General features: G+C 40.2%; 1 protein-coding gene across 1 annotated transcript in view; it reads right to left on the bottom strand.

Moving 5' to 3' along the window:
• The window catches only part of GLIS1 (GLIS family zinc finger 1), a 106,244-nt gene that overhangs the window by 30,078 nt on the left and 61,320 nt on the right, over positions 1–14,846 (bottom strand). Inside the window, exons 3-5 of the mRNA XM_010079913.1 lie at positions 9,818–9,979; positions 6,269–6,379; positions 2,467–2,596 (exon numbers count right to left, since the gene is read on the bottom strand). Of these exons, the coding sequence (XP_010078215.1) occupies positions 2,467–2,596; positions 6,269–6,379; positions 9,818–9,979 (403 nt within the window). The remainder of the gene's footprint in view (positions 1–2,466; positions 2,597–6,268; positions 6,380–9,817; positions 9,980–14,846) is intronic.

The following is a 14,846-nucleotide window of genomic DNA, read 5'->3' as shown; positions in this document are numbered from 1 at the left end:
AGGAATGTCCTTATGCTTTCATTCTGTGAGGATCAGGACTTTAGCTTATATGTCCTAAATCATGCCAGAGGAACAGTTTTGCCTATGGAATTGTACTGCACATAGTATGAAGCAACTTCTGTTTCACTGTAAAACAGTCTTTCAAGTCATGATTTATTTTCCCTGTCAGTTTTTCATACTGTGCATGTGATGGGGTCTCATATGGGGTGACCCGGTAGAAGTATCAGGGAAGATTTACTAGGTTTCTTACAACATCCTGGTGATGGATTGATATAATCAGCAAAGAAATCATATCAGAGAAAGCCAGTATTATTGATAGATAAAATCCTTAATTTCACAAGAGGTTCTCAGAAATGACACTGAGAGGTTAGGGATGGTCTGCTTATCTGTAAGATAATAACTTTTTTCCTGTTTTATTGTTGTCACTTGAAATCTGAGGCTATTTATGAGGTTCTTAAGTGCAGCCTGTTCTGAGGGAAATGTCACTGGTCTTTCCTGTCCTGCCTGGAAGTGAGAGGCCCAGCCATGCTCCAGCTATGCTGGACTGTCAAGGGTGGAGAGCAGAGGCCACATGCTGCCCTCACAGATCTTGAGAGTGAAGATGACAAAGGCAGAAAATGGAAATAATCCCCCGTGTCCCTCCAGCTTTCTGACACTTTTTGAGGAGCCACATATAAACTGTGAGTGCTGACTCCCAGGGGAAAAACGCTAGAATGATGGGTTATTTCCCTTTCTACTCCATTCGGATAACCAGCTACATTCCAACATTTTAGTGCAACTTGAAATAGGAAGGAGAATAGGAGATGTCAAGCAGGATGCATTTTTTAATTTTATTTTTAAGATTTAGAGTGAGAAAAAAAGGAGGAGATTCTTGCCTAAGCAATTTTTAGTAATTTATTACTTTGCTCTTACAAAGCAAAATACATTAATAAAGTGCACCAGGCATTTTTGTTTTCTAATCCCAGTCTACCATTGGATTTCTCTAAACCTCCACAGAAACAAGCTAGGGTTCGTCTGGAAAGCTGGTACTCAGTTATTAAATCAATTTAAAACATATTTAGTAATACCAAGTCAAGCCTCTCCTCCATAGTGGAACTGAAAGAGGATCTGAAGATTCCCTCCAGATCATACAAAGTGCTAGATATAAAATGAAGGAATATATCCATCCCATTTCTAATACGCAGCTGCCATTAAAAATGAATATGATAGTGGGGTGTGTCCGGAACATGACAGAAAATGACACGAGGAAATGCAACAATGATGGCTTACAAATGAAGCGAATGGCGTAATCTGGAATTTTGTGTGTAGTATTGGTTATCCCATCCCAAAATGGATATTACAGAGTTAGAGAAGTTTCAAAGGCAGTAACATTAATGGTTCTCCACAAGTAGGTTCCACCAACGCAGACCCAGTAAGAGTCTATGTGCATATTCTTCTCATCCAACATCATCTAAAAGATGCACGTCCAAAATTAATCAAGGAAAGTATTTTTTCAAAAGAGTGCAGGATTTGCAGCTCACTGATACACGATGTTGCTGAAGCCAAGAATAAAATAAACACGAAAATTAGAAAGAGGGCTAAATAGTTACATGGACAGAGAAAAGTCTGAGAGTGAAAACAGCTAAGTGAAAGGTTCCCTGATCTAATCCCCAGAATCAGTGGAGGGACATGGGTACCCTCACAGGCTGAGGCAGATTACAGTTAAACCCATGGCCTTTGAGAGTTCCTCTGTCTCTCTGCTGACTAAACAAAGATTCTGAGATTGCTACATCCCTGGTTCAGGATCTTCTGCTGAGGTTCAAATGTTATGAATCAAGATCTTATTTTCAGCAGAAGGGAATGGAAGCATCTTTCTCTTCATATAAAATGTATAGAACAGTCTAAGGTCCCTGGAAGGGGCCAGCTCTTGTTCAAACCACAAGAAAGACAGACAGACAAGAAGGAATGAAAGAATAATGCTAGAAAAGATAATTGAAACAACACGTTTGACATTTCAAATTCAAGCTTTTGCTCCATTCATACATCAACATATTATTTGTTATAATCACCCAATGGATGATAATGCACAGCCACAACAACTTTTCTGCAGCTCCTGAAGAGCTGGAAAACGTTATTTCTGCGTGCCTTTGGCTTTGCTAGAGCACTCGTTTGGCTTTAGCAAAGCTCATGCACCTGCATTCTGCTGAAGCCAAGGCAAACTGTTTAAAAGAGAACAAATGGATAGAACTGACTTTCAGCAGGGCTGCTGCCCCTCCACATTAATTAATAGGAGCTATTTGGCTGACTAACTCTGAAAAAAAAAAAAAGCAGGCTGTAGCAAACAACTCACAAAATTACTTCATTTTACTTATTGGGTTGTTTTTTTTTTCATCTTCCATAGTGGCAAATCAGACCCACAAGCTTTTCTTTTTCAAATCCTGTATTATATGACATATTTAGCATCATACTTATTAGAAGTATTCTTACCTGTAATTAAATCATGATGACCAGATCTACCACATTTCCCATCCAAAATGTGCTGTGAAGATGTGTGGAGTTGTTGCATAGCTAAGCAGTCACTTAGTACATCTTGTTCGATATCGGTACATGAATTTAGCTACAAGAGGAGGATAAAACAAGCATTTTATTTCAAAGTAAATCAAATTACTTCTAATTAAATTCATATGCCTCTTTGCTTAAAGACTATGTATAGAAGGAAGGAACAAAATGTCATTCCTAGGAACTTGGTGTAATTAAGGATATATCTATTACTTGGTATTTTTAATTAGACATCATTTTGGTTTCCTTAAATGCATAAGTGTGCTAATCTTAAATCAACAAGATCTTCAGAAAATAATGTGCCCTGTGTTTCTTCAAACCTTCCTGAGTAATTTAACTGCATATTATCAGGCTTTCTGTACTTTCTTGGGTTCTGTGGCAAAAGGATTGCATCACCTTGTAGCTGTGACACTTGGAAAGAGATTTTAAAAGTGTTTGTGCTTATCAGATTAGAACTAGTGGAATGATACGCTGTCAGTAATGTGTAAGAGGTATCACTGATATGTCAGCTGCTCTCCATGTAAATTAAAGCTCTGGCAAAAGTGTCTGAAGCAAACTCTTGAAAACCACAATGTCGATCATATTAAAAACAGGAGAGGAGAATTAAGAAAGAAAAGCATTTCTAATTTTCTTTCAAACATGCTGATGTTGCCAAGCTTTTGTCATAATATAGTGCTCACATTACACAAACAACCATCATATTCTATAGCCATTAATAAATAGTTATTGTCTTTACGTTTACAATTTTGCATACCGATCTCCCCTGGGTTTGGTTATTCTGAATAAAAGGTCCAGGCAAATCTATTTAGAATTCTGCTATACAGCCGTTTGTTGGTTCAAGATAAACATCTAACATTTGGATCACAAAGTGCATCTGCAGCCAATTAAACTACCACTAAATTAACAGCTAACTCTCTCCTGTTTTGTTCTTGTAAAGCCTTTCAGAACAACTGAATATTACCACTGCACTCGTCTTCTAGGCTATGAACTAAATATTCAGGATTCTTTTGATGTAAGCCTAAGTTCAGGCATTTTATTTTATATCAGAGATGGCACATTTTGGTAGCATATCTCAACCAAGACATGTGGGCAGAGCAGCCTGTTAATTTTTCTTTCTTGGCTAAGTCATTTCCACTCAGAACTCCTGGGAAGCTAATACCAACAGACAACTGCTGTTCCCAAGTTATAACCAAAAATGAGGAAGTGAGTATAAACAGTCTTTTCCCCTTTTTTCCAAAGTAGACTGTCATCGTTTCAATAACATTTGTTTAGTTGTGAAAGGGGTTTTTCTCCTATAATATGGTTTAAGTGAAATATTTAGGGGCTTTTGTTATTTATTAGCCAGATTTGCTTTGGTCCCTTTTAAGACAGCCTGATCAAAATGCACTTTAAATCTGCTGCTTTTTCAGATGCCTTTTAAGTTCAAGGAAAAAAAAGACACAGGATGAAGTACTCCTAAAGGTATCATGGATAAATGAGACAGGAAAACTGAAGATGATTTCAAGCCTCTGGAGGAGTGCAGATTTGGATTGGTCTATCAAATAAGGTGTGGGAGGCAAGGAACTAACATTATGTTAAGACAGACTTGATAAGTCCATGGGGGGTATGTATCTGCATGCAGGAAAATTCCTCAGACTAGCAGACTAAGAGATATGAAACCCTGATACTTGATGTCTTGGTACATCCAAGCAGCTCAAGTTTGCAATTTGTGTGTACCGCATTTGTCCTGTATTGGTTCTGTGCTTAAGGCTTCCTGCTGCTCATTCAGGAAGTACTTTGTGCCCCTTAATGCAAAGTTTGGATTTAGGGTTTTTCCCCACCTTCCTCCATAGAACTGGAAACAGGCCTCAGCAGGTGACGGGGTATAACAGTGGGGACTGCTCCTATATCCAGACGTAAAGGACGTTAACACGTTGATGCATTCATCCCAGTACACAGAGCTGAACAAATGATACCCATGTTTGGTATTAGGAAATAATTCCCTCCTTCTTTTCCCCAAGAAGTATGTCAGGAACCACAGGAAGAAAAGATGGGGTGTGTGGGGGGGTGGTTCTCTGCTTTGGAAGAGGGAGCATGGTTGCTTTCCACAATCAGGTGAGAGTCTCATATAACAAAATCTTCCTGTCACAAAGATCTTGCTATTGCAAAAGACTTTGGTGCCGCAGTCAGCCTCTTTCTGTGGCCAGCTGCTGCTGTGGCTTTCTGACTCTTACTCTCATTAAGACCTAAAGGTTGCTCTAGGGGAGCGTTGGGAATTTTGTGACCTGTGGTGTGGGAGGCGTGTGCTCAGCACACCCTGTGGAACCTTCTAGAGAGCTGTAGTGAAACCACATGGTAGTCTTACTCCCAGGCACAAAGCTCCACATGTCATGAGTGTTTTTTGACTCACTATTTGAAACAGCATGCACAACTCTGGACACTGATGTTCCACAAACTGTTACTCAGACAGCATGCTCCTAATGGAGAGAAGGGTTACAGGAAGAACTGGGGGACAGACAACTGTCCCAGGAAAGGGGACCATAAGTTCAGATTTGTGAATCTAGCCAAGTGAAAACTGTAGGGGACATAATTCATGCTGAGAAGTAGCAGGAGGGAAGGGCTGTAAGACAGGGTGGCATGGCTGACACAAGGACTAATCAGGATGAACTCATCATAGTTGTATTCAAGCAGGAAAATTATGCCTTTTTGACATCCATCTCACTTCTCCATGGCTTATCCCAAATTCTGCAACTAGTATTACCTGGGTTCTGCTATTCTCTCTTCTCTCTACAGGTTCCTCTCTTGGCTCTCCAGTACTTCTGGTTCTTACCTGTGACATTTTTCCAAACTAGCTGCTCCCTAGCTCTATCTTGCCAGGCTGTCCTTTCTGCTCTGTCCTCCATCCTTTAAACATGCCTTGCTGCTCATCCGTGATGCTCTCGGCAGTGGCGAGGCAGCTGGGGGAAGACGTCATTGCTGCTTATTTAACTAATTGTAATTGTTTCCTAAGGCTTGCATTCCCTTCCACTCCTGGGCCTGAAGTATGCTCATGGTCTGTTCTGTCACAGACCAGCTCTGCAGGGTCCCAATCATCTTTTTACAAACTGTGTGTACAAATGTGTAATAAACAAGTCTCTGATCCTGGGCTGGTGCCCATAAGCATCCCCATTTAATAATGAGTTCAGGATTTAGCCCACAGAAACCAAAACACTTATTCGAATCTAATAGTAGTGAAAACATAACTAGCAGTCTGGGTTTGGAATGATTTATAAATGCATTTTAAATGCAGATGTGGTGGGAAAAGTGTGTGGGGGGGTTCATTCTCATCTATTACAAGTGTTCCTTCCCTGACATTTCCATAGTATTCTGGCTTAGTTTCAGTTGTGTTTTAAATGATCTGCCAACATGTATTTACTAGCTGATTGCAGAGACTCAGTGCATGGACGTTTTATGTGAATGAGAGTAGAATTCGGGCTTGTGTAGGAAAGACCACCAGGAAAGAAATGCTTGGGGAGAAAGCGTGGGGCAAACTGAAATTACAGGGTAGTAACCTTGAAAGTGCAAAACTATGAAGTGGACTGGTTAACAATAGCAATCAAATAAACACCAGGAAAATTAGCTCAACTTAAGTTTTCTTCTAGGGATATTGCAGAAGAATTCTAATTTGAAAATATGTAAACTAAAGGTAAATTAAAAATAAGTACATCGACAAGATCTGGAGAGGTGTCACTTTTTGCCTAGTGGGTCTTACCTTCTTACGCACCTGTTGCTCTTTGGCTGAATGAGCTTTCACGTGTTTGCGCAGAGAGCTGGGGTCGGTGTAGCGTTTGGAGCAGCCAGGAATCTGACAGGCATAGGGTTTCTGTAAATGTGAGGAAAAGATTTCATATTCCTCTGCTTCTCTACATTCAGCACACAGAGCACTGAAGGATGGCCGTTTCTGTGAAACTCAGTGTGAAGCCTGAGCTGTTTGCTCTGTTTGCCATTTCCAGATTTGCCGTGTCCCTCTATGTACACAAGCCAGGCATGGTGCAAACAGAAGAACCGCACTGACAGCTCTGATTTTGCACTCCATGCAAGCACTGAGAGCACTTGACACATCCACACTCTAGCATGGTCGATACTAATTACTGGGCTGTATTAAATACTAACGAGATGTAACTGGATGGGTTTTGAGAGCATTACTTTTTTTTTTTCTAGCCTTTACAGTAGACAAAATGATCATGAGATCACTCAGTATAATTATAAATATAGAAGCTCTGGTTTGGAGTTCTGTTTTACACGGATTTTACGATTATTCCACGCGCAGCAGAGAAGAACTTGGGGCACAGCACACATTTGGTTTCCTTCATACTTTGTTCCTCTTTCAAGTAACAACAGCAATGTCTTTCTTTTTATAACTCCTAACCAAGCAACCTACATCAAACATTACCATCTGAGCAAATCAGTACAGAAATAAAAACCCACCATTGCTGATTTTGTTGGGAAGACCCTTCCAGCTGATTTTGGCATGTGGCAGAGCTTGCCACTTTTATGTGGCACAATATGAGCACCATCTCCTGGGAAAACCATCAGTCTGGGCATGCAGTTCCAGTACACTCTTCTCATAGGAAAATAAAAAATAAATAAATAAAGATGTTCCAATTTAACTGCTGATTCTGGAGTCCCAATGGCTGAAAGCCTCACCAAGTTCCTCTCCTAGTTATGCCCACTCCTGACAACTGAAACACTATCTCTCCGTTACAGTACAACCTCCAAATGAATGTGCAATTACCACAAAGGGACTCTGGCACTTGTTATTAAGTAACCACTGACTTAAGTGATAGCAAACTAGTGCTGCGTGGCAAAGTTCACCAAGTTTTAAAGTTGAGCGAAACATTCCTTTTTTCTGTGTTTTCTTGCCTCATCCATCAACACTGCCTTGGCCTCTCACTGGGACTAGTGAGTCCTTTTGGTGTCTTCCCAAAGGTAGAAAACTGGTTTGTCACAACCTCACTGTCACATTCTTTAATCACCTTGGTTTCAGAAAGAGGATGCACAAAAGGGAAAAAAGCCCACTGGTTTTGGAAGAAGTAACTGTGAGGTCCTCTAAACAAGTTGCTCTCCTCCAGGAGGAATGATGACACGCCCTTTTTACCACAAGGACAGATACATTCCCTTTGTTCTGCTTCTACCTAGGAGAAGGATCTATTGCCAGATGATTTAGTAGAGATTCAATCAAACTAGCACACACCAGTAAGTCTCTAAAATGATTTACAGATTCTCCTTTTGGAGAAGATAAATGATGAAGTGACCTACATTGAGAAGCTTTAAAACCAATTCCAAATGCACTCAGTAAGGAATAAGCAGTCTATATAAACCCCTTTTCTTTGTAAGTACCTCCGGAGGATAAGTATTGCTGCTCTGTCCAGCCAGCAGGAAATTTCTGAAGGAATAATAGAATCATTCACCAATTCATGACCTTACAGGCTAACACAGCACCTACCCAGAAAGTTACAGGGCAAAGGAGATTTATTGAGAGTGTCTGGAACACAGAGAACTGACACCTGAGGAAAAACCATGGAAAACTTTTAACAAAGCCCTTAGCAGAAAACACTAGCTGAGTATTTTTCGAATCATTGATGTCATTCAAATTAGTGATAGAATCATTCAACTTAGTGATAGGGAAAGTAGATGAAAATCTGACTACCCTTAAAAAAGGTTCATGGCTCTTTGCTCTGACATTCCAGGCAGTTATTTTGTCCGCTGAGCTAATGCATCGTGCAGTCTTTACAGTAGCACCATCCTGGAGCTCTGTTATTTTTCACAGTCACATAAGCACAAAGTACATGCAGTTAACCATAGCCAGTTAAACCAGGTCAGTGGAAGTTAGTTACTGTGAGGTAGGACTACAGAAACAGTTTTAAAGAACCTGCAACGGAATAGCATGGAGGATATTTTTAGACATTTAAGAAAGTTAGTAGAAAATTATTACTGTACCTCTTTCCTGATTTATGAGCATTTCAGATAATCAAGAGAGATAAAGAGAGAAGAAAAGAAAATAGAAAGTTAAGAGATTTGTCTTCATTAATGCATAGATCAACAGATATCAGAATTTTTGCTTATTTTGTTAACTGTTTGAATTAACTTTCAAAACTAATAAATGGCATTCCATTTGTGAGCTTGGCTAATAAAAAATATATCTATTAGATTCAAGCAGTTAAATTTCAAAACCATGTACCCAATTTAGACTATCCACTTTCAAAAGAGACGCATGTTAGAACTAATTACAAATTCAAATATCTCAGGTTGACTTTCAAATAAATAAAACATTGTTATTGTAAGTGTGCTTTGGTTTGGAAAATGTGACTGACTCACTTCTCTTACTTGTTTGTTTTTGCAAGGCATAATGTACGTTAGACATTCCTTAATGCTGCACTGTCTGAAATGTGTAACTGCTTAAAAAGTAAATATCAATTAAACTCAAAAGTTCTGCCCCATAAACACTTGGCCAAACGTTAAACCATATATTCACTTCTTTGAAAAAGACAAAGGAACAACTCTGCCTGTTATTCTTTACAAGCTTTACGCTGAGGACTTAACTGGTCTACAAAGTTGTCTGCTTACTTTCTTCCCCCATAATACAGTGATTTAATTTTATCAGAGCCTCAGACAGTAGACAGGCTCCTGTCTTCTCTGCAAGACAAGTGAGAAGACTTGTAGCATTGAGCCAGAATCTACCAACTGTTCATAAGAAATGAATTTGGTTTTTTACAGTTAATTCTGATGGTGGGTACTTAACAAATTTCACAGAGTTGTAAGACAGATGTATTTTTACTTTTACAAAATTATGCCCCAAACTGAGATGCATTTACCTTCCACTGAGATGTCTGAACTGCTTTTGCATTCATTCAGAATAGACTTTGCTGAAGCAACATAGGATAGGAAGCAAGACAGTGACACACATTTAGTGCAGCAGCAATGACTCAGCGTTCACTCATACTATACCTTATTCTACTGCTGCCTCCTCTTACTGGAACAAGAACAATGGGAGTTTGCTGAGTAACTTACTCCTGAGTAACCTATTCCTGAGTAACTTATTCCTCAGCATGAGTCAGACAGCTGCATTTGCCTTTCTGTGATCAAGACCTTTTCATTTCTCAAAGCACATACAATTCAAAACAAAAGGGCAGTTGCTTATAGCTGAGTTTTCCAAGATGCTCCTCATGAAAAGGGAAAGTCACCCTCCAGTTACAGATCAGATTGTGTACAAGGACCATTGGAAAACTCAGTGCAACTCCCAGTATGAAATCATGCTTACGGTATCCAGGTGTGTTCGCTGATGCTTTGCCCGGTCGCTGGAGTTGCTGAAAGCTTTCTGGCAGCCAGGATGCTGACACAGGTATGGCTTCTCCCCAGTATGACTCCGGAGGTGAATCTTAAGGTTCTCGAGCCTAGAAAATGCCTTGTTGCACCCTTCAAACTGAAAAACGTCATAAAAAATGGTTGTAAAGTACTATTAAATAAACCATGTGCAGCCACAATGAGAACAGTGTAAGATCCAAGTTGGATGTGCAATAAATCAACCAACATTCAAACGTGTTGAAATTTATGGATGAAACACAACATTTTGTGCTGTTCATTTAATCTGTTACTGAAGACATGGTGTGTAGCTCAATAATAATAGAAGGGTAATAAATATCTCACACGTTCTGTCTGAAGTACTGAATGCTTAAAGACATGGTGTCAGAACAGAAAATTTAAAGAAAGAACAAGTGTTCTGATGAGTTCTCTTACATGTTAATTGCCAAAGGAACCACTGTGGGTAATAACAATTAGCTGCTACAGACAGAGAGCAAGAGAAGCTATTTGTGGCAGGGAAGAACCTGGTTTCAGATGTCTGAAATGCTATACACTGGAGCAGATGAGCACGGACTATTACAAGAAGACCTGACCTATTTGAAGATCAATCCAAAGGAACTCTGCTGTTACACTGCACCCTTTTCTTTACTAGCTCTATCATTCAGATCTGTTCTCAGCATTTATACAAGCAGTAACCTGAGCAATTCCGACTTCTTAAGCACCCGTTTCATTAGGGAACGCAAGTAATAAAACTCTGCTTAGCCTTCATAACAAAAGTCACTGTTTCAAATTAAATCTGAATATATAAATAATTAAAAATTCCAGCTAGTAGGCTAAGGGAAGGGTGTTTTACATTGCTCCCTGATACGTTTCAGTGTTACAGACAAAGGTGACTGCAGTGGAGGCACTGTCGCTAGGAGGGGCTTTGGGAATGAACTCAGGTGAGCACAAACACATGCATATGCATGTTCCTGCACCTGCAAACCCAAAAAAGGCACTCAGATACTTACATAAGTGTACAAATACTTCTGTGTGCACATACTCACATGTACTTTGTCCACTCTGCATTACAGTTTCATGGCAATACAGATTTTCTAGGGTCTCCATACAGATAAAAACCTGGCTCCTCTCTGATTTGAGACCTCAAAGAATGTATTTGAGAAACACAACCCAATTCACCTTCACATCAACACAATAATTTTGAAAGAAAGTAGGTGGTGGGTGTGTTGTAAAACCACTATTTCTGGAAGCTAAATTTTTTTTTGTATGATTCTTGCTCATAGAGAGTGAAATCCTGACCCTCATAGAATTAGCAAGTGCTTTATCGCTTCCTTCTGCTGAGTCAAGATTTTGTGCAGCAGCTTTCCATTCACTACCTGTGGTTCCTCAGATGGCATTACAGAAATTACAGTCTTGCCAGTCCCTGTCACATTCTGTTTGTTACACACACCCCTCTCATATACATTGGTGTGTGCAAACTTCTGACTCAGCTGTTGCATCCAACACTGCAGGCAGTGAGATGGGAAGGGAGAGCAGATGCAGATGGAGCCTAGAAGATGCCATAAACTGGAGGCACCTCATCTCCTGACGCCTGAACAGAGGCAATTTAAACTACTGATGAACAAAGGTCCATCACATCCTGCTCAGACCAGCGTGTTTTAAGCATCTCAACATAGCGAACAAAGTGATCCGGACTCTCAAGCCAACACTTCATTTTGCAGGCTGTGATCAGCTCTGCATACTACAAATGATGCACACCAATGCACTCCAGCACACACAGAGGGTTTCCTGGCAGACTGCAAATTTCTTCACTATTGCTTTTGCTGCCCTAAATATTTCACTGCCCTGGGCAGATATTTAATCTGTCTGAATGGCACATTTGGGTCTATGTCTGCAGACAGCTATCTGATATGTACGTAGTTCCATCTTTCCCCATCACAACTATCACAATAGATCCACGGAGTCACCTGGAAACATGCAGGCTACAGCTTCAGAAGTTTGTTTGGCCATGACTCCTCTCTGAACACTTGAGCTGGTGCAGGGAGGTGGGGGAGTTTTGGAAGTGACCAAGCCACAAAGGCTTAAAAAGAAACAAACTTTCTCCTTAATCATCACTACAAAACTGGCAAGGATTCAGAACAAAGCAATCTGAAATGTGCATATATGCTGAAATCTATGAAAAACAAAGCACAGCTTGGCAAATCCGTAGTTCTTGTAAGACATTCCATAAAGCCAGTCTGGCAAAAGGAGTTAATGTTCTGAGGTCCAAACTTGTTCCACCTTGTTCCCTAGCTTCCACTCCTCTCCTCTCCATCCCCTTTGAACTGACACCCCTTTCATTTTCAGTCCAATAGACCAGCTCTTCTCAGATGTACTCACCAATATATAACCACAAGGTACAATGAGAATCAGACCCAGAGTCTACAAAATTATTTTGCAGCTCAGCTCTGCAACCTCATTCACCCACATCCCAGGTGAGCAGCAAGACCAAGCTTTCCCTTCAGTTGTTCATGCTGTCCCCCCATGCATGCCATTCTGTCCCCCCACCTGAGCAGAATCTCCCAACTGTCACGAGTCCCTTCTACATACTCCACTCTCTTTTCCTAAAGGAGTTTCTGGTTCTTGCACACAGGCATCAAAAAACCCAGCCCAGAAGGACCTTCCGTAACACATTCCTTGTTAACAGGTCCTTCGGACACTTTATTTGCCGTTGGCACCAGAACCACCACAGTGACACTCCACACCCTGATCCTTCTTCTCTCCGTGTGTCTCAGGCCTGGAAGACCTGTGACGTCACAGATGTAATTTCTCAGCTATTCAGTCACGAATGCAGGATCTTGATCCTCAGAATGTTTTCCTAATGGACTACCAGTCTCCAGCTCCCTATCTATGGCCTAATGCAAAGTAGGAAAGTATGCAGAATAATCCACACTAATTAAAGGTCCAGCTCCGTTCTCATTGACGCCAGTAGCAAAAATCCCAGTGGCAAATGTCCTAAAACATCTAAACACAAACTTAATTTAAAACACATGAAAGCACATATGTTTAAGAGTTTGCTGGATGCTGGATCAGGACTTCAGGAACAGAACAGGCCCTACCATAAATGCTCAGAGCTACAATGTAAGCAGCGACACTCAAATGGGGTTTATTATACTTTTACTGTGGTCAACAGCAGTTTTTTGGTACTAACACATAATCCAAAGGTCCGATGCCTTCAGCAGTGAAGTTACTCCATCACCACATATGCTCAGACTTTAAGGGCTTTTCTTATTTACATTATTATTTCCCAATTTATATTATTTATATAGTGGGACATTCACAATGCTGTGATGAATTCAGTCTAAACGCATAAGGTGGGAGAATACAGCAGCACAGAGAATGGTCATATTTCCAAGGAGGCAGGGTTGCTAAAGGTAGGGTTAGCTAAACAGGAAGAAAATAAACAGAAAAGGAATTGGGATGAGAACCCGGCTGATGAGTGATGAGAAGAGGGGAAGGTGATGGACAAGGGGAAAGGCCTGGGAGGGACAGAGGACAGGAGTTGGTGCAAAGAGCTGACAAGTGTGGGGCTGAGAGAATCCACTCAGAGATGCAGAAAGGTCTCCACTTTGAAGGACTTCAGGAAAACCTGTTTCAACTCTATCATCTCTTGCTGGATCAGCTGTGTCCCCTTTTTCTACAAGTCCACATGGGGAGACAGCGCTGGAAGTGTCTCCCCTGTAGTGCTGTGCAAGGAAAAGGTAACTTCAGCTGGGTTGCTGAGGAAACTGCGTTAGGATAATACTTGGGCTTCATTGCTACTCACCAACACTTTCAACCCTTCCACCTACCCTTGCTACTTGGAGTGTATTTATATTTATATATACACCTAATAAAACTACTCCTGGAGAAATGAGGTGCTCATTCTCCTTTTCAAATAAGCTCCAGGAAGATCCATCAAACACAGAAGTGTCTCAGCTTCAACTACAAAGAACAAATGTTCAATTTCCAAAGTGCTTTAAGATGGTAAGAGCTATTTGATCAACTGAGAAGGCCACTTAGAGTATCTCCCAGACATCTGGCCCCAATCTGTCACTGCTTAATCCTACAATCTTAAACATTTTGTTGACGTTTGATGCCTGGGATAAGTGTAACAAACGCTGCATGATCCTCAAAGTCTGTAAATGTCAACAGATCTCTTAAACAAGTTCATCAATAAAAATAATAATTATATTGCAATTACTACTTTTGTCTTTATTGAGAGATTGTTAATATGTGCTTCAGACACTGCTATGCTACACACATCTGAGCTCAGACACCAAACAATGCCACACAATTACAGTAAATAGCATGACGCAATTATTGGGTTTTATAACTAATGCTGCTTTTAGATTAGGGTTTCTACCAGGGAAAATATGTTGCAGAAATTTATGGGACTAAATTAGTTCACTACCATATGGAAATACATGTTATCTTTATTTTACACTGAAATCTCACTGGAGTGTAACTGCTGCAATATCATGCATTTAAAGGGCATATTTATGAAAACACTAAACTATCTCACACTGATCTAAACACACCACAATTTTCCTAACAAAACAATTTAATCTAATAACTGTAATTGCTTAAAATGTTTTTTCTTTGCTTCCACATTATACTTTGAATGCACCTAAGAATTTTTCCAGGCAGAAATAACAGCATATTCCCAAGAGGGTTTATATTATCAAATGTTTACCATTTTCATAAGCACATTTAATCGCAGTCGTGTCTAGAATATCTGTCAGTGGTATAGATCAGAAGAAATAAACTATAAACTGAACAGCTCAGACCATAAGGTGAAGCAGTAACTGACATTTTCTTAGGAAATGAGTTATGACTGAAAAAGAGAAGCCTTCACAGTTGCAGTGTTAAATAGGTCCAGTGTGCCATTAGAGAAAGCTCATTAATATACACCTCTGCTCTCTGCTGCAAGATCAGTTAAACAAGCTGCCTTTTATTTATAGACCTAA

The sequence above is a fragment of the Pterocles gutturalis genome, unplaced genomic scaffold, assembly GCF_000699245.1.
Source record: "Pterocles gutturalis isolate BGI_N339 unplaced genomic scaffold, ASM69924v1 scaffold27229, whole genome shotgun sequence".
In the NCBI taxonomy this organism is placed as follows: Eukaryota; Metazoa; Chordata; class Aves; order Pterocliformes; family Pteroclidae; genus Pterocles; species Pterocles gutturalis.
The sequence above is the reverse complement of the archived record's forward strand: the minus strand, read 5'-3'. Positions and strand labels throughout refer to the sequence as shown.